Consider the following 23,455-nt stretch of genomic DNA (forward strand, 5'->3'; position numbering starts at 1 on the left):
TTATTATATTGAAAACAGAGTGAATGTTTATGTATGTTTGTTTGTTTGTTTATATGCGCGCGCGCGTGTGTGCGTGTGTTTATGTGTTTGAAATAGGAGTACGTAATATCTTTAAATCTCTGGCTCATGTTTAGTGCAAAAGTGTTGAAAGCAAAAATTATTACCGCAACAACAACCATCGCAAACATATTTTTCTTATTGCTAATGTCGTTATTATTGTTATTATTATTGCTATTGTTGTTGTAATGCCGTTAAAAATGGCAATTTTGTAAGCGCAACTTCATTCGCTATTAATTTTCAGTTACATTTACTTATGTATGTGCTGTTCATGACGACGCAAATGATGATCATTATGATAATAATGATGTTGATGTTGATGTTGATGGTGATGATGATGACGATGACCACAGCCCGATTGAAAATGTTTTGAAATTTACAAAACAACAACAACAATAGCTCTATTTTAAATCATTTCCTTTTTCTTTGTCGTTTCTGTTGTTTTTTTTTTTTCCTTTTTGTTCATAGTTTCTATGCTGAAAGTCAATAATCAATCATAGCGATCTTGACTACATAATGGAAGCGAAGTGATTTTTTTAATGTGTTAATTTTTGTTACAGTTTTTCGCCTTAGTGTGCGTGCGCTGTTATGTGCAGAGGTTTCATAAAAGTATGTTGTAAAGTTAACTTATAATGTTAAATAAATATCGATCGCATAAGATGAATGGATTTTGATAAAATTATTGACAAGAAATTTAGATTTAATGGTAAAGCATTATAGTAATTAAATCATAACATAATAGATCGTATAATAGATTTGAATTTTTCATTTACAATAAACGATTAAATCTTTGAAGCATTGAAGACTTCGCTCGTAAATATTCCGTATTTTATTTAGCATGTCACTCAATAAGTTCATAGGACGAAACATAAAATTTAAAATGGCAATCGATATCGATAAGTTCGTTTGAAGATTGTTGCTGTCGTCAATTCATATGAATTCGTCAATAGCCTCGACCTCCTAGATCTCATCCTACCAACTTATTGAGTGATGTGTGACATTATCATCAGATCGCTATGAACAAGGGACACTTCCGCATTAATTATTATAAATTAAAACGATCTCCGACTTTCCTGGATGTCCCTTTCCATAAACAGGATTCATCTTACAAATACAACAATCTTCGATCAATTACGGCTCTACCTTGCCTTCTTAAAATAACTGCACATGCTCTCAAGCCGCATATGTATTCGCATTCTACTGAGGGCATACTCATTGCACAAATTTATTTGCACTGAACTAACTGCATTTTCCATAGCTGAGTTTATTCCCAAGGCACGAGTTTACTCGCACATTAGTAACGATAGTTTCCCGAAAGATGCCTACTTGCACTGTTGCTCAGGCGGAAGTATGTCTAAACCTTTCATTCAAATAACAACTTTTCAATACGGAAAGTGCTCTATACAGTGTTTCGATCTGAATCACTTTCAATAGCGCCTATCTTGGGCCAAAACACATTAGTGCATAAAATTTCATCAAAAAGTGCTCGAAAAGTGCAGCCTGGAGGTTTAACCCAATAAAACAAGACGGACGGACGGACACACAGGCTTCCTTTCATTAGCCAAAACGCTTTGTTTTTCAAAATAAGGCCTTCTATGGACAGTAATCGAAAATATGATCCGATCCATACCATTTCAAATAGCGTTCGCCCTTGGACCAATACTTGTCGCTATAATAAATTTCGTAAAAATATTTCAAAATTTACTAACTGTAGTTTGCGCACGAGCATACAAAACGAACATACGAACAGGCAGGCCGATAAGCTTACATAATAAAATAAAAGATGGGTCTTTTTGGAGGCCGTATACATCCGCTCTAACTTAATGTGACTGACAGTCAGATCGTGGTATGATTTGTTAAAAAATGCATCTGCTTGGAAACGGGGGAAAAAGAGAAGGTGTTAGCTGAGCTTGCGCACTTTTCAAAATGCGAAGCACTTAGGTTTTCAGGTTTAAAAAAGATTCCTCACAGCTTATCGGTCGACCGAACTCGCTCGAGCAACGTTTCTAGAATACTTACTGGCACGTAAGTTATCAAAGGCAGCGAAAAGGAGAACTTTCGACTTTCAATTCCACTTAAATAAAACAAATTCTTTCCATACATCGGCTTCTTCATCTAGAAAACAGAGATAACAGATTTTTAAAGATATCAAAAAATTAATTAAAGTAAACATCGGAGATATTCCAAAATATCTGTTCCTTCAAATTTAAAATGCAAGTTTTTTTCTCCGGAGGAGACGACTTTTTTCTTCTTTTTTTTGTTGAAATCATAATTGTCGGCAGAAGAAAGAAAAGCATAAGATATAAGTTGTTAAGTAAACATTTATAACAAACTTATCTTACAAAAGCATATAAGCGTATTTAAATAATATATAAGAATAGATATAAATTGTTAAACATATGAAGGTGAACACAAGCACAATATAAGCAGACGTATAAACGATATTTCCATAACGCGTCGCTGTTCCTCGTATATGCTTTAACATAATGACGATGCTTCCTTTTCAACTTCGCTATGGCTAACTTTTTTACTCTTTTCAAATATTTTCGAATACTATTTAAAAATAAACAAAAAAAAAAAAAAAGAAAAGAAAAATGAAATGAAATAAAAACTTTTTGCAAAAGCAAGCAAACATTTTTTTATCAGTTATTCACAAGCTCACGTACTCAAACACACGCACAAGTAATGCTCTTAATCGTTCGCTTACTTCCCTATATATGCATATGTATTTAAAAGTCTCGTGCTAAAATAGCTCTCCGCTGGCTTTTTTATTAATATACGAACGATAGGTATAAGCAAAAATTCAGAGAATTTTCAAAATTTATTTTATATATTAAAATGAAAAAAAAAACAAAATTCTCTTTGAATACTTTGTTTAGTAGAGTTTTCATCATATTCATTTCATATGCTTTCATATGCATACCATATGAGAATTTAAGCATCATAAGTTTATCATAACTTTTGAAACATTCAGGATATGACTGGAACTCCTGCACACATAAACATTATCATCGATAAGACAATAAAAATAATAAAATATGCCTTCTCGAGCAATGGATCAGAGAATTTCGTAATCCTTATATTAATCAATTGCTGTATATAATATATCGCTAGGAAGGTCTATTCTAGAATGCGGTTCTATCATCTCGGATACGCAAAAAAAATAATTTGAGAGTGTGCTCCAACGGTGTCTATTGTTCTGCTTGCATAGTCATCGCTGGAATGCTACCATCCGCCTTCCACTACATAGAACTCGTTTAGTCTTGACAAAGTTACCCTCTCTAGAAAGTGCATGAATATTGCCAAAAGTATCCATTGTTCATATGCGTCGAAGTACTTACTATGTATATATCATACTATATCAAAAATTGCGGCTTACATAAGACAAGAGGATAGACAGAAGGATAGAAGAACAGACAAGCTTAGATCGATTCATATAAACATTGTGGTGAAAAAATCATAACATACTTTGGCCTTTAACAAGCGCTAAACAAAAGGATTTCCTTTTCGTGATCCTTACACTGTTCCTTTGCTGTATATATTGCTAGGGAGGCTTGTTCTAGACTAACGTTCTATCATCTGCTATTCAAACAACAAATTGAGTGCAGACAAAAACAGTTTCAAGTGTTCTGCTTGCGTAGTCTTTCCTGGAATCCTAACATCCGTCCTCCACCATATAGAAATTGTTTAGCGTTAATGAAGTCACTCTTCTTAGAGAGCAGACGAATAATGTCAAAATTATCTTTCGGTTATAAGCTTCTGAAAGGTGAGACTGACTGACTCCGCGAACATATTAAATAATGAAAACATAAACCTTCAACATGAGGTGTGCTCAATATAAATCGCTACAGAGCAGATAATGGTCTTGTCCGAAGATTGTGTAGACAAGGTATGATGAGAATGCTAACTCAATTGACTTTCGTTTGGAGTGTTACTGAAACGGTTGCACCTTCTGTTATATAGTATTCTGTCCGTCCGTCCGTTGTTGGTGATCAACTGAATCATGTTCGTACCATTCGCAACCATTCGATTCGCGCAAAAATGGTTCATCTCTCAGTCGGCGAAACGGAGGATGTGTGGCCGCGGAATTATCAAAATCTTATTATTATAGTTTATAATTGAGATCCATTTATTTATTCAAACAGCTATATATAGTTATAAAATGTGGAAGAAGATGCTCTGCATAAACTTTAGTTCACTTCATAGCTCGCAAAGGAATGATTGTATGTAATATTGCGATCAGCTTTCTACAGTTCCACAAACACTTATCGTAGAGATTAGGGTTATGGTTTTTTATTCCAAGTAGATAGGGAAATTATCATAAGTGGTACTGCGACTACTATTCTTAAAATGGTATGCACTGTTCCTCAAAGGGTCTAGGCGTGGAATACTGACAAGAGAGAAGAGATTATTGAATGATGGCAAGTATATTTTTTAAATAGATGCGTGAAATCATAACAAGACAAGTGCAAGTGCACTTGTGCAAAAAAAAATTCCAACTCATTTCCTGACCAAGTAACTTAAGTGGAACTTACAAGCGAACTTTTTTCTGAAAACGAAAAATAGGCAAACAAGTTGTTCAAAAGAGAAAAAAAACAACAAAGAGTGATTAATCGATTAATCGATTTTCGACGAAAATGTTCGATAATACCTGAATTCACTACGAGACATCATAAGGAGTAACATTTCCATAGATTATGAATAAAAATTTTTTTTGTTCACTAACCATAAAGAACTTTCGCTTTGAAATTTCGACCTTGTCCTCGAACGCTTGGAAAACACTGCCGATTACTCAAGAATCAATGTATTTAAAAAATCCTACATACACAGCCCTAGCACGTAAGTTAAGTGAGCCTTTTTGGTTTTTAATACTCATCAACGGGGAGCGTCAGAGGCCCCAGAAGGTGTATATACTCTTAATCAGCATCAAATTCTAAATGGATTTAAGCATGTCCGTCTGTCCGTCTGTCCATCTGTGCGAAGTCTGTCGTAAACATTCTCCTCTACTTTTCAAAAGGAATAAAAAATCGATTTTTTGCTCATAATAATCAAAAAAAAATTGGCCCCGCCTGCCCAATATGACAATGTATCAAAATTTAATTTATTTTTTTCAATAACTTTCAAACGCGCAGGAACAAGCTTGAAAGACCCCATAAGGTATATAAGATCTTGAGAAATTTCAAATTTGGAATGCACCTAAACATAGTAATTTATCCATCTGACCGGTTGCTCAACTGTGTAGTATTTATAGTAAATATTCTCTCATTCGCAAAAATGAAGACCGCGCCTACAAATTTGCAAAAGAACTTGAAAGTGAGCTAAACTTTCCAAAGGACACACCTACAACACCCACGCGTCTATGCGATAAGACTTTCATTTGGAAAATTAGAAAAATCAACCATGCCCACTCCACATTATAGAGCATGCCAATGACCGCATTTAACTTTCTTACTTGTTTTTTAATTCAAATTTGCACTAAGATAAGCGCAAAGGGCAGACGAGTTTTAAAGGAAAAGGTCTCGCAAGAACGGCTTTGGCGTTGACATTTTTTAATGTTTTTCCAAAATAATTTTTTATACTAACACTTCAATGTATGCTTAATAAATCATATTATTAGTTCTCCTTCTGTCCCAAAAGTCTTGTCAAAAAACTCCCTCTCTAGGTAAGAACTTTAGCTTTCAATGTTCAAACCACCGTCGATGTTTTTGCATGTGATTTTCAACGTAGGAAAGAAGTTCTGGAGAGGAAAAAATTTTCATTCCTGCACAGGCACTTATCTATCATGCAGTCTTCATAGTCTTGAAGATACTTTATCTATAGCAAATTTTTAGATAATGACGAGGTTTCCAATCTGCTAGCACTAAACACAGCGATCCTTTCCCTAAGAAATGCTTAATTTAGGCAACATCTCTCTTACAGTACGTAAAGGCAGCTTTTCCGGGAATACACTAATGATCGCCGAAAAAGATCGAATCTTTCGTTTACTTAAGAATACTCCTATGGGCTAATGAATAAGCTGTGGGGATAAGATATGCGTCCGCCAAGTCAACGTTCGCAGCTTCGAACCGCAGATGAACTATACTCTGTAGTAGCTCTTCATATGGTTACTTAGTCCCATGTGTTATATATCGTACTTTGAACTGACAACTGTTTACGCGAGATGATTACTTTGAATTTTGCTATTGTTTCTGAATGTGTATCGCGGCCACAAAAGAATGAATAAATAAAAACAAGACGATGTATATATTTTTCATACGTACAAGAAGTGTCTTAACCGAAAAAGACTATGGTTGACTATGAACTAAGTAATGTTTAGGGATTTGCCAAAAGAACTGACGAACTTTGCATGCTCCTATATATAGTTACATAATCGATATAATATTTTTTCTTTATACGCCACAAGAGTATATTAGGTTTGTGCGGATGTATGCAGCAAGCAGAAGAATTTGAGATAGAGTCACCTTATAATATAACGAGCGATTTGAAATCACTTTCTAAATCGATTTAAGCTTGTCTATCCGTCTGTCCATCTTATTTCCTTGGATATAACAGTAGGCCGTCGAATTTGCAGGTAATTTGATCAAATTTGCCACCGCAGGCCCAAGGCCCAAGGAGGGAACAGTATTGCATCATTATTCCGACCGCTTCGTTTACATTATTTTTATTACTATGAAAAGTCATTATACGCACAACCGTAGAGTGCTGAATGGTTCGATATAGTGCTCTTAATTGTTTTTTGTTAAAATTTATCAACAGTATCACTTACTGAAAAAGTATTTTCTTTTTTTCAATTCTTTTTTTTTCGCATTTTAATACCAAAGTTCCAATAGGGTACTGAGGAAATGAAATCATTCTGCAATGAAGATAATGAATTACTACTCACTGAACATTTATTTACTCCTAGAGTAAAGAAAGCAAATTTTTTTTTTTTCGTTTGTTAATACATTTTTTTGGTATTTCAGAACATATTGGTAATGAAATATGCGCTCAAGTAATATAAAAAGAGAGAAAAGGAACAAAAAAAAAAAAAAAAAAGAAAAGTTTTTAGCCACCAGCAACAAGCACGAAATCAAATAAAATTTTAAGAAAAGTTCGAAAAATTATATTTGACTGTGGCCGACTTTTATATATCCAACATTTTTATTTGAAAAAAGCAAACAAAAAAAAAAAAACAAGCATAATATGGGATGGTCACGGTGCTGTAGAGATACCCGTAAAAAATTTGATTGTCGTAGTTGTAGTAGCTTTGGAGAAATGAACAAAAAACTAGTAACTAGTTTTGGTTTTGAAAATAATGGGGCTCTAAGCTTATGTTCTACTGTAAGGCGGCCCTCTGTCCGACCTGGTTGAATTTCATTATCAATCTTTTTGCAAGAATTTGGAAAGTTTCGGATAAATGTTAAGCCCTGGTATTAATTTCAGACAACAAATATTTACAGAGACCGGCCGACGGACGACTGGACAGTTGGGCGAATATACAAATGGACGCTCGTAGCAATTGGCTGATGTTCAAATGGACGGATCTAGTGATCATGTGAACGAACGTGTAGATGATCGAACGGACAGAAAGGAGAGAGAAATAAATGAACAAACGTGGCTAGATCGATCCAGAATATGATGCTGTTATAGAATGTATTTAGCTGATAGAGCCCCTGAAAGCTCTCTTTGCTGAGCGAAATGAGTATACGCCTAAAATTTCAATGGTGGCTATAAAAATTGTGAACATACACGCCCACCACAGATATGCTTACGAATTTATTCCCTACATACCCACTCGCATATTATTAGATTAAAAACGTGATGCAATACTCACAATCATACTAACAAATACGCACATTCTCTTGCAGTTCCCTTTCGACATGTATACGCAAACAATCTGTTGCTACATATCGCATACTCTCAACAACAACAACAATAGCAACAGCAACAATTCACCACATAAATTACGTATATATTCATACAACACTAAAAATATGATACAAACGAAAGCAATTTCATTAAGAATATGCATACATACATAAGGTATATTTGCATGTCCATGTGTATGAGTGTGTTTGTGTGTGTTTGCTTGTTGAGCAAAAAAAAAAAAATTATTCAAAATTGTTAAGCAAGGTCAGTGAACAGAATAACAACAGCAAAACAAACGTAACCCACTATGGCAATTTATAAAAAAAACTTTAAACAGATTCGATTAATGAAAAAGAAAAAAAAAAAAAAAACCTTTGAAAATAATTATTTTCCGTTCTTTCAGAAACAAATAAAAAAAAAAACAAAAAAATAGAAAACGGTAATTGAGGATATCGCTGAAAACAAATGTGAAATTCCAAACCTAAATTCTTTTTACCGTTTTCGATAAAAAAAACGTCCGTTTTTTTCTCTCCTCTTTATTAAACAACTTAAAAATGTCTCTTTGCTGAATGAAATCGCGATTTTAAAAAACTCATCTTTTTTAGCTTAAGCAGGCAGGGGCTATATTGCAACAATTTTCTCTGAGCCAAAACGATTGAAACACAACTTTTCAAATAGAATAGTCATTGACTGAGCTCTCAGCGTGACGTATCACTCTGCACAGGCCGCTTAGAATTTGTCTTAAATAATTTACATACACGCATGTTGCTTATTCAAATCTATGATTAAAAATATAAAAATTTTCCGTTTTGGAAGCGATCTCGCTTCAATTTGCATATTCAAAAGTTCTTTAATAAAACTTGATTTGTTCTAGACTTTCGCAAGCCATAGCGATACTTTGGCACAAGCGGGAACGCATCGGTCCACTTTTTCGAACACCCTATATATGACGACCTATCCCTAAAGGTCGTTATATGGAAGAAAATTTGCAATTTTCAAAATTTCTCGGCAAAAGCGACTAAGCAGTAGTATATCGGCATTCTAAATTTATTTGAAAATTTTGGACCAGCTGGGGCCTATGTTTTGAACCCATCTCATATAATCATTCTACGGAGACTAAACTACTCATGTTGAAAATTACCTCTTAATAGTAATCTGACAAAGAAATATACCTTATCTATTTGGACCACATAGATCTATTTTTTGCATAGCACCGTATATAGGAATTCTCTATGCCAAAAGAGCGTTATTGCTATTTTTTTTTGTGATGAAAATTTTCTCCTGCCAATAATTAAATTAAATAATTAAGTAGACCTAAATAAGTCCGTTTCTTCCCCCATTTCATTTAAGATATCTCCTGATATCTTCATAATTTATAGGATGGTTTCAGCAAAAAAAAAAAATTTCAAGTTAGGAAATTTGGATCACGTAGGACCATTTTTTTTCTTACCTTCACTTATATAGGGGGGTATCACGAAACACAAACTCTTATATTCAGGGAAAATGAAAACTTCCAATACGTGCGCTTTCATGAAAATTATGGAAAATAATGTGTGCTGTTTGAAGTACGAGCCAATAATTGTACTGCCCGAAGTAGTGTAGGGTATGTAATGGTCAATGATCTTACTTGTATTAATATTTCGGCTACCCTACCGCAAAGCAAAAATACAAAGACACTTATAAACGAAGGGCAGAACAAAAACGAATTCGTGACTTTGATCTTCGCCGTATCGCAAGATTATGGTTTTATTTACAATCAATTTCCCTGAGGGTAGAACTATTTACAGTTTACTTAGTTTGACAGCATAACTAACTGCAAATTCAAATGTCCTTTTTCGACTGATTGTGCCTCCGCCTTTCCAGTAAACTTTTTAGTCGGCCGGCAGCTGCATGAGGTGTCACGAATTTACACTTGATTTTTCCCTCTCGCGGAAATATATTTTCTGGAAAAATCAATTAGTTAAACTGGATTTGGGATTTTCGTAACAATATCTTGGAAATGCATAGACTGAAGGAATTTAGGATTTATATAATGGTTGGCATCTACCACAAAAAAACGATGCTTTCAAAATACTTTCTTCAATAATCCATAATCGCTAGCAACTAACGACAAGGTGAAGTTCCATCTGAACCAACTAAAAATTGCATATAAGAATTGTCCCTATCGCCTTTGACAGAAGGGAAATAGTAACTGTTACGATTTTGCTTGAGATATGACAATAAAACATACACACACAGACACTCAGACACACTCACACGCAATACAAAATGTAGCACTCAAAATATCGAAAATGTGAGTAAATTTTGATCAGCAAAGCCTTCCAAGAGAACGGAACTGACTTACCTGCTGATGCCCTCATTATTTACAGGAAATTGTTACGATACGCGACTCTTCTGTAAATTGCTTTTAATTTTATTAAATTTATTTATTCGTGTGCTTATTATTATTTCATAAATTCATGGAAAAATTTTTCATAGAAAACTTGATATTAACTAATCTTTCTAGGCTTCCAACTAATTTTCCATAATTCCTTGTAAATCCGTTATATGCAATATTCTGGAATTTTTCGTTATACATGATTGTCGGCGATTTTTTATTTGAAGTTTCAATTTGCGTGACACAAAGCTTCATTGTTTTAAATAAATAAATGAAAAAAAAAAAGAAAATAAAATGAAGTCTACATAGACGCATTAATAAGATATTGTATTTAACTAATTGATCGCATACAAAAGTAAAAAAAAAAAAAACAAACAAAAACATTTCCAAATAAATACCCGCCCACTCTTACATATAATAAATAGAGCTGCGTCACTCTTAGTTAAATTATGTAAATGCAATACTAAATGGATTTCAGTGTGAGAAAATCAAATATTGTCATTACATTTTTGGGTCAATGATTTTTCTTCTTCTTTCTTTTTTTTTTGATATTTATTTTTGGATAAAAAAAATGTATTTTTAAATAAATGGAATTAAATTTTCGAAAGAATATTATTGTAATACTCTACATAACCTATGTTGTAAGGGTGTATTAAGTTAGTTAGCGGTTACATGGAACACCCACCTATTATAGAATAAATTTCAGAATTGATTTAAGCTTGTCTGTCTGTCGGTCCGTCTATGTATCTACCTACAAATATCGATCTATTTATAAATTTTAAGATATTCTGATGCAATGTGATTTGCTTTATAACTATTATGACTCAGGGACGAACCCTGTTCGGAATGGCTCGGATCGGACACGCATATGACATGGGTCATATTGAAAAGTCTTTACATAAATACTTGCAGAATAGTGAAGGGTATTCAATGGTTGTCCATGACCCACTTTGAATTGAATAATTGTATTAAGCCAAATAGTGCAGGATACGTAATAGTAGGCCATGTTCCACTATAGCGCTTTTGCTTTTTTTTTTTCTATATCTTTAATAAATTGTATATAAATGCATTTGTTTTTATTTTTTCAGCTCACGTAAACGTCCCCCATCATATACGCACGAGTGCAGTGGCGATCAATGCGATGAAGAAGAAATGAATGAATGCAATGCGGCCATGATTTTGGTAACACTTTCGCATTCTCCAAAGTCACCGAAAAATGGAGGTAAGCTAATGTAACTAAAACCATAACTAAAGATTTTTCAATTTTTTTTTTTTTGTATTTGAATTCTTGCCAGATAATTTAAATAACGCTATTCATATTATGTATGTATATATTTATTAAAGCAGCTGCTTATAGAAAGTATTATGAGAAATAACAAAAAAAAAAAAATCGTTTATTATTAATTCAAATAATTTTACACAGCTTAGTGATGCTTTTGTTAAACATCCATCCAACCGTTTAGTTTATATCGTTGTCATTAGCACAGTATGCTACGCTCTGCTTCCTGAGTTCATATAATCTTTATATTCAATCATTTGATTCAATCATTTAGTCATCATAACCAAGCTCAACTTGCGTTCTATTTCCTGCATGATTGACTACCTCTCTCTACCTTTCTCTCTCTCTCTCTCTCTCTCTCTCTCTCTCTCTCTCTCTCTCTCATGTCTAACTTCTCACACCTCGCTATTTCTGTAGCTTACTGATTTTCTGGTTCCGTGCTATGCGCTTCCCTTCTTCGATTAATGATTTTTTTTGCCTCAATTCAAGTACAGAAGGAGCCCACAGCAAATTTAGAGATTTTCCTGCCTATACTATGCGTTTATAGTTGGAACGATTTTGAAACTTCCTCGAACATGGCTCCATTAGAATCAACTTAGCAGACTGCTCTGCCTAAACTCTGGTCACTACATTATTATTGCTTTCCTTTCAAGTTGGCAATATACTTAACCCAAAGCCAAGCCTGAAAGGTAATTTTTGACGCCTTTAATGCGTTTAATCAAACATGGAGCTGTTCTAGCAGTTCTCTTCTCTACATATTCTTATTATTATTCTGACATCCGGCTGCCAGCATGACTTGATATTTTATCACAAAGTCAGGGACTCTTTACTTTAGTCGCTGCTTCTTAGATATATGTTGGTTTACTTTCTGCCATTTCTCCGGCTCTCTGGCTTTTTTTTTTTTCTTTAATGCGACCAATCACTCTGTGGAAGTCCTCTATACGATGATAGATGTCAGAAAGAAATAAGAAAAGACGCAGAAGTGGGGTAAGGACGCTGCCCAGCCAATCTACAATTACACACGCACTGTGGCTACGATCAAGTGTGCTTCCTCGCACTGAGATATAAATTTGCGAACATTAGTGCTCGCTAACCTTATCTAGTCGACTACTTATGCAGACAAACTACCAATGTCTGAGCGGCTGGAAGTGGGAGGTCAAGATTTCATTCCTGCAGACAAGATCCTCTAAAGGTGAACAGGTACATAATAAAATACAGGGTTTCGTGGTGGAATGCCTTCACATTCGAAGCTGAGAGCTGAGAAAGTACAATGGACTGTAGCTAGTGGCCACTCGATCAAAGGTTTAAATGTTCGGCAATCAGAAGAGTCCGATAACATATCCAAAACTTCTCTTTGTAGTTCCAAGGCCACAGCTAGCTATTGACTTGATAGCCGAGGATAATGGCAAGCAAAAGTATTTATAGAATCTCACGGAGAAACGTACTACGCTTGATCACTGGCTTGTCTACGAGTGACCGGTCACAAAAAACTGTGCTAACACTCTTGGAAACGAAGAGTTCATAATTTTAGTTATCTTCTCTTCTGATTTTTCCATTTGAGCTATGAACACGTTTTCTTATTGTGATCTAGATAAATAAATATAGAAAAAGGGTTGATTACGTGGTCTGTGCTATCTCATCCATTTCCTAGCAAAGATTAGAAAAACTTAAAACTTTTGCTATATTTCCATGATGCACTCATCATTTGCTCTTTACGAGAATTGCGGATAAGAAGGCAAGAAATATAGGCTATTCGCTCATGTAAGCGATAACAGGGTTGCCATAATACAGCACAATAGTATACCATGCGTTCAGTATTCTTTTTGCTTAAAAGCTCCTAGCTGGACTGTAATTGTTCTTATTCTCTGTCATATGCTTGCTTTGGAGTTAACGTTAGTTTAGTTGTCCGTTTGTTCTTCACCTTTCGCAGGACGTTTTATGTTTATCAGTTTATTAATAATCCATTTGGTTTTCTGTTCACAATTTGGGGTACACTCCGCTTGCTTCTTCTTTTATTAATCTTATTCTTCCGGTCCGTTGCGTCTGTAAATTTTTGCGGAGAACAATTAATGCCAGGGCTCTATGTTAGTCTTGCACTCAGTCACATCTGCGGGCTTACTGCACTGATAGCAACTTGCCCTTTACTTATCAGATTAGTATAATGTTTCTCAAGTCAACAGAAAGGACAGCCCGGTTTTTGTTGTTGGCCATCCAGCCGGTAATATTTTATGCTGATGCTTTTATGACTTTCGACAAAGTACGCTAATCCCATTTGGGTTTGGAATAACCAGTTAGTGCTTAGTAGGAAAGTTTTTGCCTAATGAGCTCTCTCCGATTTACAAAGATCATCGTTCGTTGTTGATAACTGGCAATGGCTGACGTCAAATTAAAATTTATCCTTCTCTCTCGCTCCCTTCTTTATAGTTTCTTCTATCTTTTAATAGTTTCTTTAATGATATGATTTTTTTTTTTTTTATCATATATTTTGCTTTTCTCATTTCCTTCATTTAGATAAATGGCTTGGTTCAAGTCCTGGTAGTTCTTCAGCATCATGGAGTTCGGGTTCTTCATCGCCACCGCTAAGCGATGATGGTCATAACATAAGTGCACATATGATAAATGATGCTTCTGCCAGTGCTCGTATACGCACCACCTCAGTATCTACATCTGATGAAGGCATCGTCGTTGATTTTAAAGAAGATGTACCACGAAAAAAGAGGGTAAGTAATCTCTTTTTGTTATTATATTATATGCTATCCTTTTCTTACTTATGTAAAATTATCAATGAATGCCAGAATACTTAGATGTGTATTTTATCCATAGGTTACGATCAAAGATCAAAAAGCCTTAATGTTCTTAATTGAATGCAAAAGAGAACAAGCATTAGAGAATTTAAAAAAAGCAGCCAGAAAAATCTTTTTCGTGTGTTTTTTTTTTCTTTTTTTTTTTTTTTTAATTTGCTGAACACATTTATTCTGTTAAATAGTGCATACATTTTTATGCGAGAAGGAAATCTCAAAAATTACAGATACTTAATAATGCATACACTGTGTTTGGCAGAAAATTACACAGAAAATTTTATCTTAATATAAAGTGTCTAATATTTTTCGTATATAAATTTTGTTTTTATTTTCATATCCATCGCCAAAGGATAAGGAGTAAATTCATTTTATCAAAACGTTTGATTCCGAGCAAACCTCTTATTTTATATATATATATATATATATATATTTTAACATCAAATACTACACAGACTTAAGCATATCCATCTGTCCGTCTGTTGAAAACGCTACCCTAGCGGCAAAAATAGAGCTGACGTCTTCAAATTTGGCAGAAACATTGAATGCCTTACGCACAAGCTGGTATTGAAAATGGTGTAAATTGGCCAAAGCACACTCCCACGGCAAAGCCTTAACTGAACACAACTACGTTTTCCTAAGCAAAAATTTATGATCTTTTATTCATTACTTGTAAATTATCAAAGATGATTGAAATTGAAATTTTCTATATTTACTTTATGAAGGACTCTACTGTTCATATAGAAAAACGAATGAAATCGACCAGGCCCACATAAAGTTATAAGTGATTAAATATCTAGGTTTTTCACTCTTTTGACGTTTTCTGCTTATAACTCATAAGCTAAACACAATAGAATGTTGAAAATTACTCTGCACAATCCTCATGTGAGACAATTACTTTTTTCTTAGCAGTATCGAATAAAGGGTCTTGGGCAATGAAATGCGACATTTACCATACGAGTAGGCGTGTAAGTAAGAATCGCGATCGCGAAGTCAGTGTGCGTTGGTTCAAATCTCAGTTCGGTAGACTTTACTGTGGTCGTAAATGTAATGAGCGCTCACTCGATAAATATACACTAAGTTGCAGCCGGTTCCTCCCTATTCTTTTTTTTCTTTATTCTCTCCTCACTTCTTTTTGACCATCCTCGCGATACGCGAATAATGGACTTCCGCTGAGTGATTGATCATATGGAAAAAAAAAGGAGAAAAGATATATGTGTTAATTTTAAATTACTTATAGTGCCCGTTCCCGCCTGGTGGATTAACTTTTTCTTTACAACCTGATACGTCGCCATGAATAGGAAATGTAGATATAGATCAAGGGTGCTTGTTTAACCGTAAACTATTTCAGTCATAGGATATAAATTTCCATTTTCATTCTACAAAAGTCTGTCTTGATGTTGGTCCGCAAACAAAGAGATATCGCCTACCAATTTGCAAAAAGAGATTCAAGATGGCCCAAGTAGGTCAAAGAACACGCCTACGCCTTCAAGTCTATACAAGCAAAACTTACGACTTCTCTGCCTTCCGTGCCTTTTGCTCGTTGCTCACAAGCTGGAACAGATACCCGATATAAATTTCCACTTTTATCCTATAAACATTGAAAAAATGAGCCACACCCATGCAAACGTGTAAAGTCACAAAATTTAATTATTTCCTTTTTATCTAACCTTGTTAAGATTAATAGCGATGGGTATAAAAGATTGATCGAAGGGCACTCCCATAGCACAACGTAAACTGAAAACACCTCTGCTTTTTAAAAAGAATAAAAAATCAGTTTTTTGGTCATTACTTAAAAATTATTGCAGATAAATTTTGCAAAAATTTTAACGCGTATTTTATGGCCGATGTTGTCGCACTTGTATAACAAACGAAAAAATTGACCATGCCTACCCAATATTATGGTATATGAAAATTTAATATTTTTTTCAATACCTTTGCTTGGCCCAGAAAAAAGCTTCCCGCCATAAAACCCCATAAAGTATACAAATTGTTGGCCAATTTCAAATTTGTTCGTCTATCTGTCCGCCTGCGCATCATTCTCCCTTTAGTGGAAATGAAGATGTCACCAAACGAATTTGACGCCCACACACGACGTAAAGAGAAAAAATAAGCCATGCCTCCTCCATACTATAAAGTAGGCAAATTTATTTTCTTTATTTGTTTTGTCTTTTTTGATGATGGGCGCACAAGATTCGGTAATGATAGAATAAAATTTTCTTACTTCTTCTTTTTCCTTTCTTTTTTTCTTGCATTTCCACTTTTATAATATATTTTTCATTTATTTCTCGCTTGCAATTTAAAATTAAGGTGAAGGCTAACACGAAAAAAAGGAAAAGAAACGTAAATTAAATACTTATTAATGCATATTATTGCCAAAAGAATATGAATACATATATGTATATGTACATAAATATATAAATATATATATAAATATATGTAGACACATATAAATCTAGATATACATATTTACATATATATAAACACATATGCACATCTAAATACGTATATTAAAAGATAGAAAGTTATTTATATATATTTAAGAAGATTTAAAAGCATTACTCATACGCCTCGTCCATCTAATAGAAAATGTTGATATTTTAAAGGAAATGAATTTCTTTTATGCTTTTTCAAAGCAATTTAGTTATATTTTGATTTATTTCAAATCGTTTCATATATATTAATAATTGCACATAATATGTAGTTAATTGTGTGCGTGTGTTTTCATGTAGGAATATAGTTTTTAAAATATTTAATTAAATCGTTAAGGTGGTCGAACAAATGCGATTAAATTATTACCGATGTATATGTGAATGACAGGCAATAAATATATGTGTGTATATGTATTTACAAAAATCATAAATAATTTCTTTTATTACAATAATTAAATGAAATTTTAATGCTTTTAATGAGAAATTCATATTAATCGTTTAAAATGCATTTAAAAATTAATTAACAATAATTAGTGAATAATTGCTACAGAATTTGAAAGTAAAACTCGATGTCGGTTTTGTTTTACGCTTTTCGCGCAATACTCAGTATAAGGGAAATCACTTTAAATAATGACGCATATCTTCATTTCACGCAGATGCCAACAGATCCAAATCTGATAAGATCAGAAAAATCTTTCAAGAATATGTATAAGACTGATTCGTACAAGAATCGGTTCTGCAAAGCAATATATCAATTTTTCTTCAGCAATCGATTCCTTGCAAAATTATCGCTTTCCTAAAATGCTTCGTTTCATATTTCAAATTTTCATTGCCCACTTCCGATTGCAGCGTAAATTCGCTTTCATCGCATCGTTTTTTTAAGACTTTTGTGACTTTTATGACGCTTTCTTCCGCCTACAGATGTCAAACAATAAAGCATAGCGTTAAAGATTATTCGATACGAATGGTAGGGCATTTCTGGATTGTGCCATATAGCAATATAATTTTATAATTATTTCCTCGATTCGTTAGCTTAAAATATTTTAATAAATTTTCCTTTTTAAATTAATTTTGTAATCCAGTTAATTTAAAAACTGATTTTCAACAAAAAAAAAAATAAATAAAAAGATTATAACGAGGCACAGAAAACCATAAAGTACTCTGCACCTTAGAGTTATTCATAGAGACGACCTTTCAAAATAAAGTGTTACATGAGAAATAGTTGAAAAATTGATCCAATGTGAACAATGTTCGAGAAAAAATATCCTTGGGCCAAAGCACTTTAGTGTATCAAAATGTCGCAAAACTTACATAGATTGAAAAAAAGAAAACAAGACGGACAGACGGACAGACACACTCAGTTTGAATCGCTTTTTGGATCGATCTATGTAGTAGAAGATGGTTGTATCTTAACTCCTGCCCTTCTGATTGTAACATACATCCGCACAAAGTTAATATACCACAAGTGCGGTAGAATGTAATAAATTGAATAAAACTAAAAAATTTAATTAGTCGAACGAAGCTGTGCTAATAGTAATCCTATACTATAAACAAAAACAACAATATTTTAATTATTGCCATGATTTTCGTAAGTAATTGAGAGCCATACCGTGGCGTAATACATTATAAAAACATCTGCACTGATTAGGGCTACAGGTTATTTTATATCTACCGCTGAGGCTTAGTTTTTGTTAAAAAGTTTGCATCACCAGGGAACAAGCTTAAGAGACCATGTAACGAAAGCCTATCCTTGATCAGTATCAATTTCCAGGCTTAACACGACGATTAAGTCCTAGATACTTCAGTACAAAATACACCTTAAGATGCTCCTATAACTCTGTCTTGTCCATCATCACGTTTACGCAGATCTGTTTATAAATTTTTGAAAATGTCGAACGACATCAGGGAACATGGAGCGATAATGCAATAATGTTTACCATAACAATTCCACAAATTTTGAAAGGATTACTATACGTTACTTACACTTTCATATTAAATAGAAATTCAAATTAACAAATAGAAACTAAGTGGCAATAAAATTTTACAATGATGTAACCAATGTAGGACGGCGTCGCAAAGTATAAAAGACCAAGTGTCGCAAATGACATCGTCGGACATTAGACAAGAGGACTAAAGTAATCTAACCTAATACAATAGAACAATAGTAATAAACTTCCGAATACAACTTAACATTCTTCAAGCTTAAAGATTAAGTAATCGATTTGCAAGATTTAAGATTCTCAGAAGAAACGAATAAATTACTTAAGTTTTATCCTCAAATTGATACAAATGGAAAATTAATTTATTTCGACTGCACAAGTGTTGTAGATTCCCTTTTACTTTTACATTATTCTTCTTTTTACAAGGTCTTCTTATTCTCTAATATAGTTTTTTTTTTTTTTTTGATTTGTCTTTTTAATTTTATTTATTCGTTTTTTTTTTTTTTCCTTCACATACTTTGTCATGTAAAACTTTTACTTTAAACGGAAATATCTCTACACGTTTTAGTAATTTTCATTTAATTGCATATATATATATATACAGTTGAACAAGTACATATAGGCAACGAGTGTAAAGACCGAAACCATTAGAGGCATTTGTTGTTTATCTTTACTAGATATAGTTAAGGTTGAGGCGTGCCAGTTAGAATACAAGCACTGAAGGCATTATTCATAATTAAAAACCGCACAAAATTTAGATAAATAAATAAATGAACATTTAAAAAAAAAAAAAAAAAAAAAAACTGCACATATGTTTCACGTATATATTATATCTACAATAGACCGTATTTATAAAATATTTTTTTAAAACCAACATATATATGTTTGTGGACGCAAAGAAATGCAAACTTTTCGTATCACACACCACAGTAGGTATATTCGATTTTCCAAGGGTTTGTAACGTGTACCAGAGACATCGGATAGCATACGTAGATAGTGTGAAACATAGACTCGATTTAGCAAAGTCCATGTAGAACTTTCCCACTCAAAGCTTTTTCTTGTTAATTTTTTCACTTTCAAACAAAATCGTGGCAAGGATTTGACCACAAGTAGAAGTTAACTATAATAACCTACCCTTCCCTGAGAAAAAGATCACAAAACTTCCTTTCAAAGAACAAAATATGGTCTCAAATTTCGGCTTTATTTAAGATTAAGACGAATTAAGTTTAACGATCAGCGCAAAGTAAACTGTAACTTCTTTACTTCCAAAGATCAAAAATGTTTTTATTTATTTTTTTAATAAAAAATTTACACGTCATGGCCGAAAATAAAATTCAATTGAATCAAGTGATCATTCCAAAAAAAAAAAGAAACTGATAGAGTAAGTAGTAGGTGAGTAAGTAGTGTTTTTGTTGTCTATAAAGTGCTATCGAATCAAGTAAGATGCGCAATATGTACGATACCATTTATGATGAATATATCGAAAGAATGCAAATGCGGAAGAGTAAGGAGATGGTGTTTTTAGTCGTGTGCCAAGTGCTGCCATTTCATATAGGATATACAATATGCATGATATCATATAAAATGAATTTATCAAACGCATGCAAACAAGGTAGAGTAAGTAGATAGTGTTTTTAATTTCTGTATTTATCTATAAAGTGCTACCACGTCTTATATTATATGCCTTACGCACGATATCATAGACGATAGGGCATATCGAAGGAAAGCATATTTATTCTAACTTGCACTGACACGTAATACGCAGACTCATTTATCTTTTCCTAAGCCTAATATAACATAAATAACATCTTTTTTCAAGCAGTTTTATTCATTTTTTTTTTTACATTCATTTATTTTGTTTTTTAATTAATGTTAACATCTTTTATTATTATCTTAATTTGATTTTCCTTAAACGCAATATACGGCTAATGAACAATTTGTCTGAGTTTGCAATAAATTGCTGTTTATCATTTAAAAAAAAAACGTACTCTTTAGGAAAATGATTAACTGGACCGGTTACGAGGTACCTGAAATACCTTGTGGGTGTTTTTTGTACATTACAAAGCCACACATAACCTGGGGGACTTGGACAGTACTTAAGCTATTGACCGTAAGTACTGAAAGTAATTTGTTGATGCGGAAAATTGAAAGTTTTTTTGTGTCTATCTGTCCGCCTGTCTGTCTTTCTGCCTGCATGCCCGTTTTGCTTGTCATTAGTTTTCAAACCAATCGCTCGTATCTACAGAGACTATAATGTTAAATACAACAAAAAATTAAGCAAAAAAAAAAAAGGCGAATTGCTTTCGCTTTTTGTTATGCAGACACAAGCCAGCTATTAATCAGTTCATATAAAATATTGGGTGGTTGAAAAAGTCGTGAGGATTTTTTTTCTCTGACTTTTTGGCAGTAGATAACGTTAGTTCATATTTCAAGATACGCAGACACATTTGTTATTGCTAAGCCAGTTGGCAGGTGATACTTTAAAGTTCATTCTATAAACAAAGAAAAAAAATTTTAACATTTGCTAAAATTTTGAAAGTGTTACATTAAGATAACCTGTACAAGGAAATGACAGTTTTTCGATATATTATCTTTGGCTATATTTAATTGTTTTAAGCGTATCTATGGAGTGAAATATTCACAAGAAAAAAACCAATTATGTTTTATTGACAAAATATTAGTCGCATAGAAGCTTAAGGATTTATTAAGTAATTATTTATCTAATCTTAAAGACCTCTTGACAGCAGGCAAATATTTAAACTTGTGGCTTCACTTTACTAATAACCTAATACTTAAGGTTTTTAATTCTGGCTTGCAATGATTATGTAATCGTTTAATGAAGCATAATTTTTTTCTTTTTTGTTTTATTGTAGAAAGTTAAAAAACCAAAAACCTCAACTTTGACTTTAATTAGCTCTTATGTTAAATAAATTTTTATAAGAAAAGATTTAAAAAATTAACTAAAAAAAAGGAAAAAAGAGTTTTAAAAAAACCCTTAATGAGGCTTATAAAAGCCATTTTCAAAATGCCGCACTCTCATGCTAATCAAAGGAAAAAGCAATGCATTTTCTTCTCATAAATTTTGTGCCACAATGAGAAAAATTATAGGCGGACCTAACCAATATGAAGTTTTTTATAAGAGCAAAACAAAAGCAATGCTTGAGACTTCCTTGGGAATTGTGACATCTCATTGATGTAGCTTCAAGTAGCTTCAGATGACTTTTCTAGTTTCTCTGCCGTCAGCACTAACAGATGAAAAGCGGATACGGATAAATCAACCCGTTGTAGAGTCCTTCATGCGAGAACACCTCCATCGTTTTGTCTCGAGGATTATATGTAATAATATAATTATGAGAAATTTTATTCACTTTATATGGCAATGCGTTTGACTCTGAATTCTGAAAATGTCTTTAAAAACTTTTAACATTTTTGAAAAAAATCATTGTTAGTAAATAGCAGAGCATAAGCGAAAATACACTTGAAAAGTGTTATTAAAAATAAAAATAAGCGATGCAACGGAATTCGTTGATCGGACTAAAGCTATTCGGGTCTTTAAATATATTTTAAGCAAGTAAAGTGAACTAAATACTAAGTAAATGAACAAATAATGTTAACTCGAACCAAACTAAAAAAATAAAAACGTAAGCAGTCGGGTAGAGAAGAACCCCGCGTCATTGTTCACTTCATTCACTCATTTATTAAGTGGCCACAAAGCCAGGGGCCTATTACATAGTTACGTAGATACATTTCATGTGAAAAAAGAAACTATAACGGAAGTGAGCATACGCGTCAGCCAGATGGCTGTCAGTGTTATCATCTTGCTTGCTAAACTCCGTAATCATCAATTCTTAATAGCAACCAAATATGCACTATGAGTTTAGCAGTGCGGCCAATTTTCTTCTTAACGTATCGGAAGATTTCAAACTCAGCAATTCCAAGCATTCCAATATCTAGCAACACGAACAGTAAAAGATCGTTCGGCTGATTAATTAGACAAATCTGATATTAATATGACAGAGTTTTTATTCGATCTAGAGAACTGCAGTCGTTCAATTAAAGGGCTTTGGGATCGAGTTTGATTGCAACCTGAATTTTAGATAACCTGGAAAGAAAAATTTTAAGACAACATACGCTAAGGAGAAGATATGGTCTCTAAGCTATAAACAAAACGTGTCATGCGGTCAAGAATACTTTGAAGTTATGTCTGTGGCACCCAGAAAAGACTTTAATACTATAGTTCATATGCGTCATGAGGAGAGAATGCACAATGTTATAGTTAACCTTGAGATGCAGCTATCGATTTACCTTTTGCCGTTTTCGGAGCGTAAGACAAACTTTTACGAAGGCATTAGCACTTTAATTGAGTTCCCGATCAAGTGTAGCCCCAAGACATCGCTGTGTATCTACAAGATCAATGGAATATTCAGATATTTTTACGTTGAGCTTGAATGTGTTCACGGGTTCAAATCTCAATGTGGCAGAGTTTACTTTTGCCATAGCATAAAATGTATCGATTGGGGACACATCCAATACTTGCCTAATTCTTTTTTTCTTTCTTTTTTCTTGCTTCTGTGTTAGGACCTGTTTCGAGTAATTGCTCATATCAAAAAAAGAAAAAAAGGATAATGATTTTCGCTCTAATCTGAATTCTTAAGAGCGATCTGCTTAGGGTAAAAGACCTCTGTCTACCAAATTGTGCTGAAATATCTAAAAATTTCCCACCA

The 23,455-nt window shown here is 33.3% G+C and overlaps 1 protein-coding gene across 1 annotated transcript in view; it reads left to right on the plus strand.

The window, feature by feature from the left end:
* Window positions 1–23,455, plus strand: part of LOC119638174 (zinc finger protein 395) — a 484,238-nt gene that overhangs the window by 307,294 nt on the left and 153,489 nt on the right. The window contains exons 3-4 of the mRNA XM_038034825.1: window positions 11,371–11,504; window positions 14,073–14,281. Of these exons, the coding sequence (XP_037890753.1) occupies window positions 11,371–11,504; window positions 14,073–14,281 (343 nt within the window). The remainder of the gene's footprint in view (window positions 1–11,370; window positions 11,505–14,072; window positions 14,282–23,455) is intronic.

Source organism: Glossina fuscipes, unplaced genomic scaffold (assembly GCF_014805625.2).
Source record: "Glossina fuscipes isolate IAEA_lab_2018 unplaced genomic scaffold, Yale_Gfus_2 84, whole genome shotgun sequence".
NCBI lineage: Eukaryota > Metazoa > Arthropoda > Insecta > Diptera > Glossinidae > Glossina > Glossina fuscipes.